General features: G+C 42.0%; 1 protein-coding gene across 2 annotated transcripts in view; it reads left to right on the plus strand.

Annotated features, from left to right (window-relative positions):
• The window catches only part of SMARCC1 (SWI/SNF related BAF chromatin remodeling complex subunit C1), a 137,378-nt gene that overhangs the window by 95,594 nt on the left and 19,295 nt on the right, over positions 1–22,489 (plus strand). For both annotated transcript variants that reach the window (XM_019723988.2, XM_019723987.2), the window contains exons 23-25: positions 431–545; positions 1,209–1,363; positions 16,620–16,754. In XM_019723988.2, coding sequence (XP_019579547.2) covers positions 431–545; positions 1,209–1,363; positions 16,620–16,754 — 405 coding nt within the window. The remainder of the gene's footprint in view (positions 1–430; positions 546–1,208; positions 1,364–16,619; positions 16,755–22,489) is intronic.

The raw sequence follows: 22,489 nt of genomic DNA on the forward strand, positions 1-22,489 counted from the left end.
TTTAGTTCAGCAGCATTCCATTTTTTTTCTTGGTTGGTATTGTGCATTATAGGTGCTGTTAGTCCTTTTGGACAATAAACTGATCATTTATTTATTAAGTAGTTCTCCATTTGACCAATCAATAATATAAATGAATTCCCCTGGCATTCCTTTGAGTGTTGTAACCGTGGGCTTATAGCAGAGGATGCACAGCGGGCAGGGCCTGTGTCCCTGGGGGGTGGCTTATCTTGTGAGCGAGCACTCAGGTGTTGAGGGAGTGAAAGTTATTTCTCTGAATTTATTAATTTCTATTCCAGCGTTTCTCTCCAAGGCCCTTTTGAACCTAGTCCACTTTTTGTCAAAAATAAGAGAACTTTTAGTTATTCTGTGCTATATCACTTGTAAAGGGGCCATTTTTTACTCACTCTCTATCCTCTTCTACTCCTTTCAGGCAGAAAACAAAGGGGAAAATGAAACGGATGAAGGCGATAAAGCACAAGACGGAGAAAACGAAAAAAATAGCGAGAAGGAACAGGATAGTGAAGTTAGTGAGGACGCCAAATCAGGTAATTTGAGGAAAGTCTTTAAACTTTATTATATGAAACTGTAAAAGCCACTGGAGAAATGTGGGCAGTTTAATTGTGTAGGAATAATTCCTCGTTTATTTTGAGTTTGTTTCTTAATGTAACAATAAATATGCAGTTTGAGTTTTATATGGTAAGTAGGTAGCAGTGCTAATGCTAGAAGCTGCATTGTTTTCAGTAGTATACAGACAGATAAGTTGGTCACCACACAGACCTGCCATTTCATGTTCAGTGTCAGTTGCTGGCAGATCTCATCGTGCCTGGCAGAAGCTTGCGGAAGTGCTCTCTTCTTGGCTTTTCTGATTTCCTCCAGACCCTGGGATTTCCCAGGGCATTTCACTGATTAAGGGACAAACATGTTGGTCTTAGCTTTTTGTTACCCTGAATTTTCCTTTATATCCAAGGGGACTACACACAGAGCTTAGAGAAAGGAAGGGAAGACAAAGTGTACTATTTAGCAAATCTGTCTCAGATAGAGGCAGACTTACATGCATGGGATGGTTCAGCAAAAATCTTAAAAAGGTCTCTTTGTAACATCAGTCCTCGTTTGTCATGTGGCAGAAGTGAGAAGTCGGTGGCTTTTAGAGATGGGGCACACTGCTAATAAAGCTTTCTGAGTTATTTTATTTATTCATTTTTTTCCAGAAGAAAAGGAGACTGAAGAGAACAAGGAACTCACTGATACTTGTAAAGAACGAGAAAGTGATATTGGGAAGAAGAAAGTAGAACATGAAATTTCTGAAGGAAACGTCGCCACAGCCGCAGCAGCTGCTCTTGCCTCAGCTGCAACCAAAGCCAAGGTTTGCCCTTGACAGCTCTTTTCCAGTGCGCTCTTAAGCCATGAACGGTTGTGTTGTTTTTAGATTCTTGGGGAGCATTTAGTATAAAGAGCCTTGTGCCCAAAAGGAGATGACTGTTCGCTTGAGGCATCTCTAGGTTGAGAATCCCACAGGCAGGAGGAGGCTGGGGGAAGGCACACCTGCTCCTGAAGGGGACGGCCTTCGACGCGGCCATCGTGTCACCCAGCCTTGGGAAGACCGCAGAGCGTGGAGGCAGACGTTAAAGTCTAATTTGATGGACTATTGTTCCAATTTCTACCAGATTGAAATATTTGATTTTTGAGACAAAAATCTGTTTCCTTGTATAAATACTTTACCCTGCTCTTACAGACTGAAAGAAGAGCGAGGAAACCTAAAATAGCTCTTTTTCTTCTTGAATTTGCCAGCTTTTCTGGGGGTGGCTTTCTCTATTTATAACACAGTATTGGATTCACAGCATATTTAAGAAGAAAAGAGGATGTTATTTTCCCTGCTTGTTAATTTACCATTTTAAAGCATTGCAGGCACGAATACATGGTTTTAAACACTTTTTACCCCTTGTCCATTCTACCCTCACGAGCAGTTTCCTTCCGCTGCAGGTCACCACATTTCGAGCAGTAGCTGCTAGAACATACCTAATGGTTTTATCTTGAACTGTTCGTAATCCTTTGGTAAAGATGTTCTTGCTCGGCCTGTAATTTCCCAGACCCTTCAGCTGCTGCGAACTACTTCTGCAGTGTTTCATCTGTGAGCATGTTTTATAAGGAACCCATAGATGGCCCAGTTCCAGCCACAAAACCATTGTTTGCAGTGTCTACCCATCAGACATAGGTGTAGACAGCGGGGAGGCGTGTTTACAGGCCACAGTTCTGCTCTTCTGATTGTTCTGTTACAGTAGCTTGATGTCCTCCTGCATGTTTACCCTTGTCGGTCTTCCACACATGCCTCCTGACCTTCAGCGCAGTTTTGGGGGCTCTCTTCTCTACCACCCCCGCCTCTAGGAATTTTTGAGGTGTGCCCTTGTATAAGCGAATACTGATGTAGACACTAATTTTGGTGTTTTTTCACAGTTGTTTGGTTTTGCTCCTTCACTGGAAGCATTTTTTTGAGTCTCTTTGTCTTCAGCCAGGTTTTGCTTTTTTGGCATCTCATTATCTGTGAGCTGTTCAAGTTCTTACTGTTTTTACTATTATCAGACCTTAAGGATTGTCTTGGGTATACTTTCTCTTTTTATAAACGAGATGCTGGAGGCCAGGAGGGCTTCCCTCCTCTCTGCCCTTTATCAGGACATAGCACAGCCATCTGCCCAATCCTCCAGCCTGCAGCTTCCGCTCATCTGGGACTGCTTCATTCTCCCACTTCTTCATTCTGTTTCAGCTGTTTAGCCACCAAATCAAATCCTTCATGGCGCTTTAGTTCATCTGATAATGCCCAGCCCCTTCATTACTCCCTTAGGTCCCTCCCATCATCTGTTGCCTGTCTCCTTCATTCGTTATCCATTCTTCAGCCAAAGTAATCTTTGTTTTTTAAGTTTTTATTGAGTTATAACTTACATTCAAATGAGTGGGTACATCTATATAACTGGTGAATTTTTCACAGACGGAGCCCACAAACAGCACCCACATCAAGAACATAACATTACCAGCCCTCCCAAAGCTTCCTCATACTCCTTTCCAGTTGTTCTGCCTCCTGTAAGAGCAGTTGCTGGCCGGTCTCTTAACACCATGGATTAGTTACCCCTGTTTTGATTTCATATAAATGGAATCATAGTATGCAGCAGAATCTTTAAAAATACAAATGTGAACACAGTACTTCAATAGGTAACCTCCCTCTCTCTCTCAGGCTAAAATTTCAAACTCTTTAGTAGGGAATTCAGGAGTTTTTCCTGATTAGGACCCTTGTCAGTTCTCAAGCATCATTTCTTGCCTGTCCGTCCTGGACTGTTTCTTGCACTGCTGCTTGACAGAACCCAGTCTTTCTCCAGCCAAGCCACTCTTCCGTCTCACAGAGGACGGTTCTCTCACTCCTCCTTTTCATTATTTCTCCTCTCTGTATCACTGTGTGCCTCACTCTAGGTTGCCAGAGAAGGAAGTAAAATGGTAGATTTCCATAAAAAGTTGGACGAATTCTTCATGATGTTTTCATAGCTGATGAAAATGTGATGACCTCATAGCTATTAATATGTGCAACTTTGCAAACAAAAGCCTGTGTTCTGTGCACCACTGACCACCTTGCCACAGCTGTTTGACTCCTTCATTGCAGAGAAGCCATTCTTATGGTCGGTTTTTCTGTCCCTTAGATAGTCCACGCAAGAGTATTCAAAGAACATTTTCTTTCCAGGTCACTGAATTTTTACTCCCTCATCATCACTCACTCTTATTTCTAATACCTGGGAACTTAGATTTTTATTTTCAAAACTCCCACGTTTTCTACCACTTTGTGAAAGTGATACGTACACATGAACTGTTCAGTGCCACTTACAGCTGGATCTGGTACATTTCACAGCACACATAATCATTTTTGTGCTACATGGTAATTAAGGGGTAAGGAAGTCACTTAAATTACTGTAATCAGTACAACTTATCTAGCCAATCCAAGTTTTCTCTTATTCTCTTTTTCTTATTCTGTATCTATAAACAGCTTTGTTATTATGAGTTTTCTTGATACATTTTAATTGTTTGTCACTGACAGGAGTGGTAATTAGAGGTACAGGGTGGGCATGCTTCCTGGCTTTTCCCCAGCCTTCCCATGGGGGACTCGTCGGCAGCATGTCCTGTTTTCATTGCACCTACTGACAAACTGTGAATTGACTCACCTGAAGATTGGTATGTGGGTGCAGAAAGGAACCTCATTGGCTGGCTGCCCTGGATCCCTTCCACTTGGGTGATTAGGTTTATCTGGAAGGAAGAGTCCAGAACTATTGCTGGAATAAATTAGAACATGTTTTGTTTTTCAGCTGCAGGATTCAGTTTTTCCAGGATAGCAAAGATCACGTTTTCTTAGGACCACAGACATTTCCTTCTGATTTATTCTACCCCCACCCCATGCCCACATACCCTAAAATGGCCAAAGTGGTGTCTTCAAGGTAACTGGGTGTTAGTTCTGGAGCAGCAAAAAGAGTCGTTCTTACGCCTCAAAAATACCTTTTACTTCCTTATGCCTAAAATTTTCTTGAGATAGGAAAATTTTCATTGTACATTTCAGTCACAAGGCTTTATCAGATAAGCATTGATTGAAATTGATTTACACTGTATGCATTGATTACTGATACCATATCTTTTACTTGATCAAACTAGGGAGAAAAGAGCTGGAAAAATTGACTCTTTGATCAGTTTGCCTACAGTTAGACCTGTTCACTTACCTGACGAAATAGAGGCTGCTTTTATACATGTTTCCCCGAAAATAAGACCCAGCTGGACAATCAGCTCTAATGCGTCTTTTGGAACAAAAATTAATATTAAGACCCAGTCTTATGTTTATTATATTACATTATATTATATTTCTTATATCATACCACATCATATCATATCATACCCGGTCTTATTTTTCTATAGTTAAATAAGACCAGGTCTCATATTAATTTTTGCTCCAAAAGACGCATTTGAGCTGATTGTCCAGCTATGTCTTATAATCAGGGAAACACGTTATCAGCTAGAATCATTGCTTTGTTACCTCAACTCTATTCCAGTCAAGTTACTTCTTTCTTATCATTAATTAGTTTTTGTGGGGTTTTTTTGTTTGTTTGTTTTTAATTTTATTGGGGGACAGTATGTTTCTCCAGAGCCTATCAGCTCCAAGTCGTTGTCCTTCAATCTAGTTGTGGAGGGTGCAGCTCAGCTCCAAGTCCAGTAGCCGTTTTCAATCTTTAGTTGCTGGGGGTGCAGCCCACAATCCCATGCGGGACTTGAACCAGCAACTTTGTTGTTGAGAGCTCGCGCTCTAACCAACTGAGCCATCCGGCTGCTCCTCCGGAAGCTCAGTGGCAGCTCATTGTCTTCCATCTAGTTGTGGAGGGTGCAGCTCACTGGCCCATGTGGGAATCGAACCTGCAACCCTGTTCAGCGCTCACGCTCTAACCAACTGAGCCATCCGGCCGTCCCTAATTAGTTTTTTAGGCTGATTCTCCTACATTCCATACATCATGACACACTCTGAGACCTCATCATTCTTCTTAGGTTTTCTAAAGCCACAGTGTGCAGGGTTGGGGCTCTCTCGGTAGACCTTCTTTTGGAAGGCTCTGATTATCACTGTTACCAGACCCTTCAAGAATCCACGCCTGAGCATCAGCGGTGAGTGCTCTTGCTGCAGTGTTCCATGGCTGTGTAACTACCACAAGACCTAGTGGCTTAAAACCATACTCATTTTGTTGTGTCTCATAATTTTTACAAGTGAGAAACTCAGGTAGACTCACTCAGCTGGGAAAACTGTACTCCCTGTGGCATTGGCTCTGTTCACTCCGTGTTCCCCTCATTGCTAAGCTGCTGCCGAGGCCTGAGCTGACTTCACTCAGGCCTAATGCCTAGACCCCCAGGGCTGGCTGGCATCACTGTCTCCACACAGACCATCTAAGAGTTTTCTTGGACTTCTTCATATGAGGGTGGTTTCAGAGTAGTTGGGCTTTTTACATGGCTGCTTGTAACAGATAAAAGTATCCCAAGTGACAAGGAGAACTTGCAAGTGTCTTTTGACTTGGGCCCCTACCTGGCACTGCACAACTTCTACCCACCTCTACTGGTCAAAGGTTCTATCCAAATTCAAAGTAAGGGCATCAGAGATCACACCTCTAGATGGAAGGTGTGTCACCTAAACCCTCCACACTTTGCCCTCTGGTCCCATGTGGTATTAGTTGAGTCATTTCGTGGTAGTCACCTCACAGGTAGGTTCATCCAGTGGGTCCAAGACAGCTTCCTTCCAGTCCTGTCCTTAGCGGGTAGCTGTGTCCTGTCTCTGCGTGTTGTCTCGGCCTCTCTCCCTGTGCTGTCTAGCAGGGTGAGCATACTTCTTGCGTGGCAGCTCAGGACTCCCAGAAAGAACATTCCAAGAGATAGGACATGACGTTCCCAGGCTGGGAACTGGAAAATGGCACTATTTTCTATTGGGCAAGGCAGTTAAGAGAGCCTGCCCTGATTCAGGAGGACAAGTTGTACACCCGACTTCTTTTTTTTTTTTTTTTCTTTTCTTTATAGGACTTTATTGGGGAACAGTGTGTACTTCCAGGCCTTTTTTTCCAAGTCAAGTTGTCCTTTCAGTCTTAGTTGTGGAGCACGCAGCTCAGCTCCAGGTTCAGTTGCCGTTGCTAGTTGCAGGGGGCACAGCCCACCATCCCTTGCAGGAGTCGAACCAGCAACCTTGTGGTTGAGAGGACACGCTCCAACCAACTGAGCCATTTGGGAGCTCAGTGGCAGCTCAGCTCAAGGTGCCGTGTTCAATCTTAGTTGCAGGGGGCGGAGCCCACCATCCCTTGCGGGACTCGAGGGATTGAACTGGCCAACCTTGTGGTTGAGAGCCCACTGGCCCATGTGGGATCGAACCGGCAGCCTTCGGAGTTAGGAGCATGGAGCTCTAACCGCCTGAGCCACCGGACTGGCCCTAGACCCGACTTCTTGATGGAAGGAAGACCAATGTGTTTGTGGCCATCTTTAATCTCCCACAAGTCCCTTCTAAGTATTCCCCTGGGAAACTATCCACTAACGTATCATTTGTTCTTATTAGGTATTGGGAGTTAACTGAAAGGCCTTTGGATTGGAATTTTAAATTGTAGTTCCAGCTCTGCCATTTACTAGTCTCTTAATCTTAGGCAACTGAAATAACTTTTCTGAGTCTGTATCATTTTGTTTGCCTCAGAAGTCCTGCATTTTGGACAAGATTATTATAAGCTTCAATTAAGTTAAAATCTAAAAAAGCAAACTGTCAGCTGGAAAGTGCCATACTTTGACTATTCATTAAACCAGTATTTGAGTTCTCGTTATGTGCCAGACGCTACTATAATGCTAGATTTATTTGAGGCCTAAAATAGATATGGATGGTCCCTTAGGAACTTACGGTCAACCTGTTATCCTTGAACCTCATATAATCATTTGAGTTGAGTTATTAGACCGTACATTTAGTTGGAAAAGAAAAAAATTAAAGACTATGTATAAAATGCTGGAAATGTCACCTTGAGGAGTGAGTCTTAAGTGAGCTCTAATCAGAGATTATATACTGTTTCAAAATTTCTTGGAATGAAACTCTTTCCTTTTCACACATATATCCACACTTAAAACACGTAAATTTATTCTACTTTTGCATATTTGATTTTCACACAGGTGTGTTTATAAATGGATTACTGCCTGAATAGAGCGTTTAAGCCCTACCAACAGACATTTCATTTGTAATATCACAGAATGATTTTAGAGTTTGTTGAACTCTCTTTCATCTCATAGACGTAGAAACAGACCCATAGAAGTTAATGACAAATCGAAAGTTATGTCACTAGTTATTGGCAGAACCAAAACCAAAACCCAGATCTACATACTTAGAATCTGGTCGTCCCAATCAATCCAGAAATATAATCTGATAAAATTCTCCTGTCTAATAAAAACATTTTCAGACATTTTACAATTGAAAACCCAATGGCTAACTAAAAAAAAATACCTTTTTTTTTAAAAGCACCTGTGGTATACCAATTGTGATTTAAGTTTCTAATTTTTAAGATCCAAAAAATAACAGGAAAAAAAAGAAAACATTTATAAAAGACTGTTTTATATAGTACTATTAACTCCTCCCCAAGTCTCAGTGTGTCACCTTTCTTACTGCCCAGTTTTGTTTCTAGGCACTTCAGAACTGAATTCAGTTCCCAGCTCTCTTAACTGTGACCCTGGCAACATGTTTAAGTTCTCGGAGCTTTATTTGCATTCTGTATATTAGGTTAGTGCAAAAGTAATTCTGGTTTAAAAGGTTAAAAATAATTGCAAAAACCACAATTACTTTTGCACCAACCTAATAAAATGGAGATAATGTGTTTCTGGGTAGGTTATTATTAGAAATAAAAGAAGTAACATGAAAATACCCAGCGTGAAAATATACCGTGGTGTCTAAAATGGCATAAGTGCTTAATAAACCTAGAATTTCCCCCTAGTCCCATAATGTATGCCAACAATTCTCACTTTTACCATCTTCTAAGAATTTTTTTTTTCTTAAAGCAGACATGAGTAGTAGTTGGATCCATTAATTTCTTTTTTCTTTTTTATTTATTTATTTTTCCCCAGTGCTTGGTAACATCTATCTAATCATTTCAGGACCCCATGAAGGCTTTGTAATTTCCTTCAGAGTCAGTTTATAAGCCTCTTTGACTTCTGCTGGGTTAACCTGGTACACCAAATCCATAAATTAGCTAAGTGTCTTCAAGTCTTGGTAGCAGGAAGTATGCTGTTCTATGAAAGAAGTTGCTCTCTTGCCTTCTCCCAGATTAGAAAGAATCTCTTACCAGTAAAAGTATGAGTCACGGATGTTTAAATCAATATAAAGGAGGCTTTTCCTATAGATCTAGAAATATAGTACATAGAGACATGTCACGTTAACAAATGTATTAGGATTCAATCAGCAAAATTCAGAAAGGGAGACGGTGCGCAGGACCAAGCTCCTTCTTTCAGAGAAACCTACTGTTGCATTTGTCCTCTTATAAGTAAGGTTTGCAAGATGGAGAGAGATGGGAAGATGCAGACATTTGGTTTCAGTAATTGTATAAAGTCAGAACATTAAGACTTGAAATATGAAAAAGCCAAACTTAATGGGCAACTTTGGTTCTTTTCTCTTGTTTCCACTCAAAACCCAATGTCATTAACCACACCAGTGAATAGTTCTTATACTTGAGGTGGAGTAATTTTGATAATTAAAAAAACTGTTTAGAGGTCAGAGTGAATAATTCTATAAATCTTTAATAATAAACTGTCATAACATTTAGAGGTTCAAGTTTTTTTGTTTATTTTTTTCCTTTCCCTAAATTTTTTATTCAAATTCACTTTTTTAGTTTGAAGGCCACGATTTGCTGGTCATGATCTCATCCTTCACTTCAAAGTGCCCAGGTTTACTTCTGGAGATTTCCAGTGATTTTTCTAACCTTAGACACAGATGAATTCTAGGCTGCCTCTTCTCCCTGTCCTCTCTATTCCCCACTCCGTGCCCTTATTTACTCCCTCTCTTGAAATTGCCAAAGGTACATAAATATGGGGCTTTTCTCGGCCTTGGCTCTTGGAAGAGGAAGTCGAGTGAATAGATAAAATGCAGTTCTAAGTACTGTCCTGAGGCTGTGGGAGCCATGATGCAGGAAGCTACCCAGCAGGTGATGCCTCATGCCCAGTCTTAAAGACATGTTAGAAGTGGTCCAGTACAGGTAGAGGAGGGTCTTCCAACATCCCAGAGCATCAGCAGTATTACAGCTCACAAGTGTCAGGCACCTACTATTACTTTGTTTGGGTGTCCTCACAACCACCCTGATGTAGGTACAGTTGTCCAGTTTCACAGATGAGGAAACAATCACAGAGAGGCAAGGTAACTTCTCGGCCATGACTACACAGGCAGTAAGCAGTCTGGCCTCCCCACCCCCCTTCCTATTAACCTTTGCGCCATGCAGCTTAATGAGAGAAGTCACGTTCACTGGCTGGAGTGGCAGAAAACTCTTAATGTAGAAGGAGACAAGGCAAGAACATACAAAACTATCGAAGAACATTTTAAAATGTATCTAATTAAGGGCTTAAGGTGGTCCAATTTCAATTCTAAGCATAATCAAGCCACCCTTCATGCATGAGGCTTAAGTAAAATAACATTTGTCTAGACAATCACTTATTCAATATCTCTTCTACTTCAAACGGAGGAGACATAAAAGACTCTTTAAAAGCGTCTTCAAACTGGTTTTAATCCCACTCCTGCCACATGATAGTTAGTTGTGTATCCTTGGGCAGGCTTTATTTTCTTCCCACTTTTTATTTTGAAATAACTATAGATTCATAGAAATTGAAAAAATACTATATAGCAGTCCTGTGTACTAGTCACCAATTTCCTCCAAAGTAACATCTTATTTTTAATTAATCCAATATGTTTTATTCTATTTTCTCCTGTGATCTTGTTAATTACATATTTTGGTTATTAGTTTTTTTTCTAATGATTACATGTTGCATTCTTGAATTAAATCCAAATTATTTTTACCACTTCTTTAATATTATAGAACATAATTCACCTTTCCCTGTTGACTATGTCTAGTTTCTTTCTCCATTTCAATGCTTTCTTAAATGGAATAGGTTTTTTTCCTCCTGTTCAAAGAACTCCCTTTAGAATTTCTTAGTGCTCAGTCCAGTTATCAGTGACTTTCCTTTTGTATCTCTTGAAAAGTCTTGATTTCACCTTCATTTTTGAAGTGTATTTTTCAGTAGGTGTAGAATTCAAAGTTGGCAGGGTTGGGGTTTTGTTGGGTTCCCCCCTCCCCCCCTTTTACAAAACGCCATGCCATTTTCCATTATAACTGTTAATAAGCCAACTATAATCCTTATTGTTGTGCCACTGGAGGTTATTGAAGGTAAAGTGTTCTCCCCCCCCCCCCCTTTGGATACTTTTAAGATTATCTCATTTGTTTTCAGTACTCTGTGTTGTACCTTGATACGATTTTTTTCTTGAATTTTCTCTTTGAGGTTTAAGTTTGAATCTCTCAGTTGATTTGTTTCATCTGTTTTAGGAAATTCTCACCCATTACTTCTTTAAATGTTGCTTCTACCTCATTTTCTATCCTCCCTTGTGATTCTATTTACATAAATATTATACCTTTTGCGTGTGTCCCAGGTCTCTTATGCTTGGTTCTGGTTTTCTTTTTTATTCTTTTCACCTGCAGTTTGAATATTTTTTGTTGACCTTTCAGTTCAGTAGTCTGCTTTTAAACCTAATCATTGAGTTATTATTTCATTTATTATATTTTTTAGTCATATACTCAGTCAGGTATATGTTTATTCTTAATTACATGTATTATACGAGGTCTGAAAGTTATGTTCGTGACGATGTTGCGACAATATTGCTAACCTCTTTTTGATATCAGAGGAATCATTCATTATGAATTTGTACCAACTGGACAAACAGTTAACCAAGTTTACTATTTGGAAGTGCTGAAAAGGCTGCGTGAAAAAGTTAGATGACCTGATCTTTTCGCCAACAATTCATGGCTCTTGCATCACAACAATGGACCAGCTCACACGGCACTGTCTGTGAGGGAGTTTTTAGCCAGTAAACAAATAACTGTATTGGAACACCCTCCCTATTCACCTGATCTGGCCCCCAATGACTTTTTTCTTTACCTGAAGGTAAAGGAACTATTGAAAGGAAGACATTTTGATGACATTCAGGACATCAAGGGTAATATGACGGCAGCTCTAATGCCCATTCCAGAAAAAAGAGTTCCAAAATTGCTTTGAAGGGTGGACTGGGTGCTGGCGAGGGAGCATAGCTTCCCAAGGGGAGTACTTGGAAGGTAACCATAGTGATATTCAGCAGTGAGGTATGTAGCACTTTTTCTAGGATGAGTTCGCAAACTTAATTGTCCAACCTCATGTATTCTATATTGTTGAAATTCTCTTACCCATATTTTTCTACATTTTCTCGAAATAGTGATCTTAAGTTATTTTAAAGTCCTTGCCTGCTAAGTCCAGTGTCTGTACCATCTGTGGAGCTGCTTGTTTGATTGAATGCCAGATGTGTATAAAAGTTGAGCTTTCTGTCAGTGGACGCTGCAGGTAGCGTGGTTAAAGTCTCCCCTCCCGCGGTCTTCGTGTTTAAGTCAGAGTCTCCCAAAGAGCCCGAATAGCTGCGGATGCTCTTCATGAGAGGTTTGAGCTTTGAAACAACTGATGAGAGTCCGAGGAGCCGTTCTGAGCAGTGGGGGGCGCTCCCGGACTGTGTGGTGATGAGAGATCCAAACACCACGTGCTCCAAGGCTTTGAGTTTGTCACCTGTGCCACCGAGGAGGGAGTGGATGCAGCCGTGAAGGCCATACAAGGTGGATGAAGAGTTGTGGGACCAAAGAGGGCTTTCTGAAGAGAAGAGTCTCAAAGACCTGGTGCCCACTTCACTGCGGAAAAGATTTTTGTCAGTGGTATTAAGACGACACTGAAGCATATCACCTTAGAGATGGTTTTGAACAGTATGGGGAAACTGAAGTGACTGAAATCATGACCAACCGAGGCAGGGGCTACAAGAGAGGCTTTGCTTTTGTAACCTTTGAGGACCATGACTCAGCGGACAAGACAATGATTCAGAAATACCATGCTGTGAATGTCTGTAACTGTCAAGTAAGGAAAGCCCTATCTAAGCGACAGATGGCTAGTGCTTCATCCAGCCAAAGAGGTTCAGAGTCAAAGAGGAAGCTTCGGTGGTGGTCGAGGAGGTGGTTTTGTTGGGAATGACAGCTTTGGTCCTGGAGGAAACTTCAGTGGTTTTGGTGGCAGTCGTGGTGGCGAGGATATGGTGACAGTGGGGATGTGGCTGTAATGGATTTGGTCGTGATGGAAACAGTTTTGGAGGCGACAGAAACTACATTGATTTTGGCAATTACAACAGTCAATCTTCAGTTTTTGGACCCATGAAAGGAGGAAACTTTGAGGCAGAAGCTCTGGCCCCTGTGGAGGCCATTCCTTTGCCAAATATGAAACCATGGTGGCTGTTGTGGTTCCAATAGCAGCAGTAGTTAATGGCAGTGGCAGAAGGTTTTAATTATTGCCGGAAAACAAAGCTTAGCAGGAGGGGAGAACCAGAGCGGTGACAGGGCAGCTCCAGGTTACAACAGATTTGTGAGCTCAGCCTAGCACAGTGGTGGCAGGGCCTAGGACTACAAAGAAGACATGTTTGAGATAATACTCGTGCGTGGGCAAAAAATGCAAGCCCTGTATTTATCCGGTGGGTTTAGTTTCTGTCCGTGGAAAGTGTAAGGCATTCCAACAAAGAATTTTGATGTAATGTTTCGTTTCATTTTACTTTTTGGCACCTATGCTATTGATTGCTAAATGTAGTAATAGTCTGAATAAGTGTGTCTTTTTAAAAATGTGCTGCATAAAGTTAGTCTAGTCTGAAGCCATCTTGGTAAAGTACCCCAACAATGTGAAGTTAGAATTCCTTGAGGGTGATGCCAGGCTCCATTTGAAATTTGTTTACAGCCTGTTTGGGAGCAGAAACTATTGTCTTCAGAAACATTGGTGTAGTTCTCTTGGCAGTTACTGTGTTGTGACCTGGAAATCATCATTAAAAGGTCACCCAAGCAGAGTCATGGAATTTGGTTATTAATGATTTTTGGTACTCCCTATGCAATATATCTAAATTGAATTATGGTACGAGGTAAAATTATAGATGGGAGTGAAACTTGTTTATCATCCATTATCATGTGTAATCAATAAATGACTTAATATCCTCTTGGAAAAAAATAAAGTTTAGATGCTCCTGATGTTGATGTATTCTGTATATACGATTCAGCCCTCTGTGGTAGTAACAGAATTGAGAAGGGGGAGGACTGAGTTGAATCTAGATGACAGTTCGGTCATTATCCTCCTGGATCACCCTGTTCCTCTGGTGTGACTTGCCAGAACTTCTGATTGAGATTTTGAAGCAATCTTTACTGCCTCAAAAGTGAGTTTGCAGGAATTTCTGTTCTTCCTTAAACCTAGCTTCTCATCCTCTGCATCTTCAAAATTTGCCAGTGTCTTGAGGTAGGTGGCCAATTTGTGTCTGAAGTCTTTCAAGTTTCTACCAGTATCACCTAATCCCTCGGCATGAATTATAAATTAGAGTTATTTATATACTCTGGGTACGAGTCTCATCAGAGACAAATATTTTCTCATAGTCTGTGGGTTGTGTTTTCACCTTCTTGATGGTGTCCTTTGAAGCACAGATGTTTTTAATTTTTATGAAGTCCAATTTATCAATCACTTATCACTTGTGCTTTTGGTGTCATATCTAAAAAATCTTTCACTTAACCTAAGATTGTTCAGAATTATTCCTATTTTTTTCTTCTAAGAATTTTTTAGTGTTAGGTCTATGATCTACTGAATTTTTGTATATGATGTGAGATAGCGTCCAAATTCATTATTTTGCTTTTGAATATTCAGTTGTCCCAATACCATCTGTTGACCCACCCACCAGCCCCTGTTAAATTTTATTATGGAACTACTGGACTATGTACGAAGCTAGACAAAACAGTATATTGACTCTGTATACCCACCACCCAGGTTGCTTATCAACATCTTGCCAGTCTTGTTTCATTCATCCCATTTGCTTTTGGCCTGTTAATGACTCCCTGTGAGCTTAGGGCTTCTTTCTTAGGTTCAGTCTATGACTTCTGGATCTCGTGTCCTTGTCTTTTTCTGGTTTTTTCACTGAGTTAACTGGAGCACATGCTTCAATAGCATGTGTAGGAAGCAAGCTTACTGAGTCCTTGATTTCGAATACGTCTTTATTCTGAACTCCCACTTAATTCATGTAAGTTGCTCTACTTGAAATTCTAGATTGAAAATACATCATCCCTCAGAATTTGGATGGCATTTTCCCATTGTCTTCAAAATCCATGGTTTGCTTTTGAAAAATCTGATACAATTTAAATTTTTGTGTGTAAACCTACTTCTTTATTTGTTTGCCTTTCTGGAAACTTAGAATTTTTACTCTGTCTCACGTTCTTAAATTTCCAAAGTCGTTCCTTGCTTTGGGTCTTTTTTTAATGTTTATTTTCTTTTTACTTTGAAATCTCATGATCTTCAATTTTGAGAGGAAATATTTTGACATATTTATTTCATACTACTTGGGGAGTTCTTGATTCATTAGCAGGAAAATAAAACATTTTCTGCCAAAGCCAGCAGAGTTCCACTCTTACAAAAATAGATCTAGGAACTGATAACATCAGTCTCCTCCGAAGGAGGGAAACTGGCAGCTAGGCAAATACAAGGAAAAGGAGACTTAAGTTTTTATGTGACACCTCCTTGTAAACTTTCAGTTTTATACCATTTGCATAAATTTTGTATTCAGAAATATCAGTTGCGTGACACTATACATTGATGGCAGGCTTAGCATCATGCAGTCTTTGCTTAGACTTTTGGTGTAATTGACATAGTGCAGGGATGCAAACGTATCATTAATAGCTGTAGATTCTTACATAAAACCTTATCATCACCTTATATGTACACTTCTGAATCTACGTGCAGATAAATGAGTCCATGGTTTAAGACTACATTTCTCTTTTTCAACTATAAAAGTGAAAAATGAGACTCTTAAGTGTTGTCTCCATTTAGCTTCCAAAAGTCTATATTAAAATCCTCCTGCATGGAACTCCTTCTGGATGCTATAAGAAATGCAGAGACCGATAAGGCTGCCTCTCCATGTTCTCAAAACCTTGGATAGAAGCAGGATAAGCACATAAATTTAGCAGATTAATAAAAGTGAATGCCAAGCGGTGTTGGGCATTTGTTTGTAGAAGCGCTTAGATGGTGCCTGGAGAAGGTGGGATTGGGTCCCTTGCCAGGTATTCAGGGCCTTGGCCAAATAATGGGTCCCCATCTTCTCTGGGTGATGTGGATCTTCCTCTGTGTGATGCTCAGTGGGCAGGACGCATGAGTGGGACTCACCGTGAGTTCTGTGGCAGGCGAGTGGCACATTCTTCCAGACTAGTGGCCTGTCTTGTACTGTATTTGTCTTGCTCTGGACCCTCTTCTCAAGCTAGGGATGGAATATTGTTCACCGGTCCTCTCCGTACACAATTCCACTCACCGGGGAGAAGGCAGAGGCTTTCCATCTGAATCGTTGGGTACCGAAGGAAACCACTGCTTTCCTGCCCCTGGACAGTTCCCAAGGAGGGCGGGGAGGGTCAGTATAGGGTGAAGGTGGGACCAGGGTGGGAGGGGAGGGGTTGGTGAATGGAGAAGTGCCCCCCCAGGCCAACTGTGTCCTCTGCCCATCAGGGCCTTGGTTCAAACTCTACTCCTTGGTCGCTCTTTGAAGGGAGAAGTTCACCATGCGAAGGGTTTTCTTTTAATCCTTTAAAGGGGCTGATTTATGTCTATAAGGACCAGAAATTCAGGGACAGTTGGCATTTTAAGTTGAAATAAGTGTCTGGTAGTAACATACAAAGGGAATACCTAGGGTACCGCTCTTAATTACCTAATCCCCATTTTGAGTAGCAACCTCAGCATTTTGTTACCCTTTTTAAGCAGATGTTTAAATAATTTGCATGATCTTTTGTGCTTAGCACCTAGCCGCGGTGGAAGAGAGAAAGATCAAGTCTCTGGTCGCTCTCCTGGTTGAGACACAGATGAAGAAACTGGAGATCAAACTTCGGCATTTTGAGGAGCTGGAAACAATCATGGACAGAGAGAAAGAGGCTGTAAGTACGAGGGGACTGTACAGTGGCCTTTGGACAGCTGAGCTCTGACCGCCTTTCATAGAATCCAGGTTAGGTGAGACGGGTGGTAGCCTACACTCTTAGTCTCTGTGCACAATTATGTTCTGTCCTTATTTGTGTTTGCTTTGCCCTTTCAGAAGGTTTATCAGGAATGATGGTAAGTAAGAGGAACTCTGTTCACATTCTGAAACTAATTATCCAAATACCAGCTTCTTAGACTGCTCAGCTTTCCCGATACACGATGGCCTCAAATTCTCCCCTTTTACACTTGTTTTATTACCTGGTTGTTATCAGTAAAGTGGAATCCGTATAGATCTATTACCTGATTCAAGGATTTTCTTGATTTCCTGTCTTTTTCAATACAAATATCAGAAAGGAGGAGTTAGGGGTGTATTTCTGTGGTTCCTTTTAACCAAACCTTTCTTGGCCCTGACCCAGGCCCTCAGTCTTCCTTCCCTCTCCTCTGTCTGAAGGGTGGGGGGCACGGCCCACACTGGGCCCCTGAGCAGCATTCTCTGAAGTAGACAGTTTTCATATTAGGATGTGACCCAAACAGAACCAAGAGAATTATGAAAAGGCCAAAAATAAGGAAGGAGCAACAAGAAGTAAGAAACATAGAGGCAGGGGGAACATTTGATATCTCAAGGGAATTTTGGGAAAACGGGTCTTCGGAGAAGTTTCTTTTCAGGAATTGACTAGAAAAGAAATTGGTGCCTTTCTAAGCAATGGGCTAAATTTGAGGATTTAATTAAGACTATTTCCCTCTGGTTTTTTTTTTTACTTCTTATCTGCATAAGAGTTACTGGTAACTGGTACCTCTAAATGGTAGATTCTTAAGATCATCCCAGAAAAGTTTGAATGTTAAGGATCTGTTTGTATTTGTTAAGTTGTTTCTTATGGCTCAGTCCAAGCAAGTCCCTGCAAACCACTCATAATGAGCAGCCTGGCAGCTGTCACAGTAGCCCATTTTCCATTTTGTCCTCAGACCAGCTCTGCCACTTAAACAGGTATTCTGGCCCCGGGAGGATGGAGAGGCTGCTTCAGGAAGTCTCCTGCGAACACCCTACACCATCCCGCCTCAGTTCCCTGAGCCTAGAAGTGTTTCTTCCCTCTCTGGCGCTCTTCTGCTCTGGGAGCTGCCGACCACCCCATCTTGCCTCCATCACCCTCTGTGCACCAGCCATGCCACACCACGTACAGGCTGCCCTCCTGGCCTTGTTCTCTGTGCTACCTGTGAACATCCTACCCCCCACCCCCACCCCACCAGTAAGGCTCCTTTCCCAACTCTGCCTCCCTTTTCCTTGCCTCAGCCCTGCACCTGTGACTGACTTGCCGGCTCCATTGGCAGCCTTGGCAGAGTACTAACAGAGCACTTCCTGTGCTGTAATCGCTAATTCACATGTCTACCTCCCGGACCAGCGTGGGCACTCTGAGGGCAGAACTTATCAGGTGTCTTTATAAACACAAAATTGGCACCTCATAGGCCCCTGTTTTAAGTGTCTGTTGAATGAATGTATGCGAGCATCAGTGGCAGAGCTAGGAAAATGGAAAAGTCCTCTTGGAGGACTTCCTTTAGTTTAATGAGGAAGACAGGAAAGCAAAAGACAAGACAGTGTGTTTGGCTCCTATGGGAACAGAAAGGAGGAATACCTGGAAGGTGGGGAGAGAGTATTGGAGAAAACTTCCGAGAGGTGAGCTGCACCTTTGAGGAAGGAGTATTTGTGTTTAGCCCTAATAAGCTGCCCTTTCGTCATTTCATGATTTTTTTTTTAGGGGGCTGTAATGAAATGGAGTATTGACCCGTACAGAATTGACATGATGATTGCATAGTTCCCACTGGCAACCAGATGCCTTGCTGTCTGTCATTCATGAAGCAGAACTGACGTGCTAGCCTGGAAGATTGGCATGACCCCAACTGGCCATTTCCAGAACAGTAGATTGCCAGGGGGCTCTTTTCTCAGCTCTCAGTCACTTTCTCTTTAGAGGACAAATCTGCAGATCTCCCATCTTTTAACCTCCCAGATGGAACCATCACCTGGAATAGCATAGTCCTCAGCCCCTCCCAAGTTCTCAACACTGATTCCCAGACACCCAGGGCACTGTGTGATGGCTCCGCGTCTCTTGGGCCCTTGAATGTCCCTTGTGCTGGGGATTTTTAATAATTACTTTAATTATATAACCCCATTGTGTTTTTCTTACTTGAATCTACTTTTTTATGTTAAATAGTAATCAGAGCACATGAAACATTTTACAGAATAGTCTCTGAATAAAACGACAGAACTGAAAATTTTGGGGAAACACTCTCCTGAATCTGTCTACCCCACAAGGTTGCTCTGTTCAGATCCTTTGGTGTCAGCCTGCCTTTTCTTAATCAGCATTTGGGGCAGGAACATTGTTTGTGACAGTCCCTAGCCCGAGCCACTGGATGTCAGTAGCATATCTGTATTAATTATTTATTGCGGTGTAAAAAATCACCGCAAGCTTAGTGACTGAAAACAGAATGTCACATGGTTTCTGAGGGTTGGGATTCTGTGAGCAGCTTAGCTGGGTGGTTCAGGCTCAGGGTATGTCATGAGGTTGCAGTCTTCTTAAGATTCAGCTAGGGCTGGAGAATATACCTTTAAGCTTCTTCACGTGGCTGTGGTCAGGAGACTTCAGTTCCTTGCCATGTGAGCCTTTCCCTAGTGCTGCTCTGGAAAAGGCTTCCCCCGGAGTGAGTGAAAGGAGAGGAGCGTGAAGGAGCACCCAAAATGGAAGCCACAGTACAACCCAAACTTGGATGTCACATCCCCTCACTTCTTCCGTACTCTCTTGGTCACAGAGACCGACCCGGGATCTGGGGTCAGGTCAGGGATGGACAGGCTTCAGTTCGGAAGATGTAAGTATTAGGAAGCAGGATCGTTGGGGGCCAGTTTGGAGGCTCGCTCTATCAACAACCAGAAAGAGTCCTTCGAACTTTAAAGTGTCCCTCGTTCATCCACAGTTAAGACATAACCTGTTTTTCTCCACCCCAGCATTAGTGTCCTGTCCTACCCTGTGGGCAGGCAAAGCCATAGTTGTTTTTCTCCCGATGATTTCCGCACAGGACTGTTGTGAGCATTAAATGGGAGAAGTATGGCCACTGCCTGGTACAGTGCCTAGAACACATAGGAAGTGTTCAGTGAATGTTACACGCCTCTTTATGCAGACCAGTCATCAAGTATGTAGCAAATTCTTAATCATGGTAAGCCTTTGTTGGCTTTATGAACGTTTACTGGACCAGTCACTGTGCTAAACCACTTTATATGGATTTTCTCATTTAATCTCTCAAAAACTGTATGAGAAAGCCATTAGCAAGAAAACACTGATTGCTTTGACTCTCCTGGACAAGAATCCCATAGTGATGCTGGATGGGAATATAAGGCCATTTCTTTGTTAACCCTTCTTATAGAAGAAGAGACTGGAGCTTGGGCAGGGTGCTTTCTGTACCTCAGCTGACACAGCTCCCAAATGACACGGCCATGTCTCGAACCTGTATTTGTTCAGCTCTATGTTTTTATCTGGCACTTTATAATTTATAAGGAAATGAGCCATTCTTATCTCATTTTAACCTAGAGACTCTGAGATATGCAAGGTGTTACCATTCCTTATTATGACTCAGGAAAATTGAGGCTAGAAAGGGATGGAGCCCGCCGAGAGTGCAGCCTTCCCATCGCCCTGTGCTCTGCTGCCCCCCACACAGCCTCAGTTCACCTTCGGTGCACTCCTGCTTGACTTTACCCACTAAGCAGTAGCTTCAGGACATACTTCTTTGAATTAAACAATTGGTTTTGTTTATATAGCATTAGATTTTAAAAATCCTTTTTTGGACTTTAAGAATCAGACATGATTCTTAAGAATTGTTAATATTCTTAGGAATGAAATATGAAATTTCTTTTTTCCTCTAATGACTTGAAATCAGATGTTCTCTAAGTGTTTAATATTTAACAATTAAGAATACGGATGTAAACATTTTTAACCTTTTGAAGACATTATGAATACAAGTGTAATTAGAGCCCAGTAGGCTGTTGTTACGGCCTCTCATAAAGGACTAATATTGGCGGAAGGCCATTACGTACAGTCTCAGGGAAGTGACATGATAAACAGTATTGACTCCAGTGCAGGTGACGATGGTGAGCTGGCACTGGGTTCACAACCCAGGGTCCTCCCCGCTGAGCAGCCTTCGGTGCCAAGCAGAAACACACACCAGTCAAGAGAGCAGGTTTCAGCGTGGGCTCTATTGGGACTGGCAGCGCCTGGAGAGAACTGGGGGGCTGGGCCCTGCCTACAGCATTCAGGTTAGGATTAAAAACAACAACCACTTTGAGGCTGATGAGAGTGGATCTGTGAGCAGATCTAGTTTATAGCTTCTGGAATAAATATTATCTGAGTCTCTGGAAGTCATTTGGCTGGGTATAGAGATTGTATACCTTTAGACAAGCGAGGCGTTGTAGGGAACTCAAAGCTGTGAGAAACCCGGAGCCTGTCTTTAAGGAGGTTAGAGGGTGGATGCGACTGGACACATAGAGACCAAATACTCTGAGGCCATAGGGCTGTGGAAATGGAGAGGAGAGATTGTCATGGTTGGCTGAGATTATCAGGGAAGGCTTCCTGGTAGAGGAGGGATTAATCTGAGCTGTAAAAAAGGAAGGACCAAATCCAGAAACGTGAAGAGAACTGCATGATTACTGAGGAGACTGAAAGGTCCACCTGCCCAGAGCTGAGGGTTTTGCAGCATAGGTGATGGATTAAGTTCATTTGTTCATTCGGCAAGTATTTATTGAGCACCTACTTTGTCTAGGTATGTAGATACTGGGGAAAACAGTGGTGAATAAAACCCAACAAAACTCTCTGCCTTGGTAGAGCTTAAATAATTAATGGAGGATGTTAGAAGGTGTTATGTGCTATGTATGTGTATGCACACGTCTGTTACAGGCAGGGTAGGGGAGATTGAGAGGCAAGGGAGGGATTTCGGTTTTACGTGATATCATCCGAGTAGGCCTCACTGAGAAACTGACAGTTGGGCAGGCACTTCTAAGCGCTAAAGAGCCAGTGTAGAGTCTCTGAGGCAGCAGCTGGATGGGCTGGAGGGTAAACATGCCGGAGGGGGTAAGGGGATAAAGTCAGAGGTAATGGTGACTGAAGCACAGAGGTCCCCGTGAGCCATCCAGAGGCCTTTCATTTTCCTCTGATTCAGATGTGGAATAACTGTAGGGCCTATTGTATGCATTTAATAAAAATGTACATAAATGCAGAGGGCTGGCACAGTTTTTCAGGGATCGGTCTGTCTGCTGTGTTGTAGGGAATAAATTATAAAGTGGTTCAGATAGAGAAGGGGACACTGATGAGGGGGCTGTTAAGGTAACCACGGGAGACGACGCTGGCGTTGACCAGGATGGTGGTGGCCATGGAAGTGAAGAGAAATGCTCAAGTTCTAGACTGATTAAAGGGATTACTAATGGGGTAACCTCACTCATAGGATATAGCTTTAGGAAAGCTCATTGTAATTTATGACAAATTAAGGAAGAAAGAACAAAAAGCCAAAAAGTGAATGTCACTTCCCCAGGAGAATGGTCCTGAACTTTGTTTTCTGCATATTTGTAGTAATTCATCTCTGTGCTGCCATCGTTTAAATGAATCTATTGTTAGACGTGCACTGTTGCGTTATGGGTAGTTTTATTTGAGATTAAGAAAGCTGT

The sequence above is a fragment of the Rhinolophus sinicus genome, linkage group LG10 (assembly GCF_036562045.2).
Source record: "Rhinolophus sinicus isolate RSC01 linkage group LG10, ASM3656204v1, whole genome shotgun sequence".
Classification (NCBI taxonomy): domain Eukaryota; kingdom Metazoa; phylum Chordata; class Mammalia; order Chiroptera; family Rhinolophidae; genus Rhinolophus; species Rhinolophus sinicus.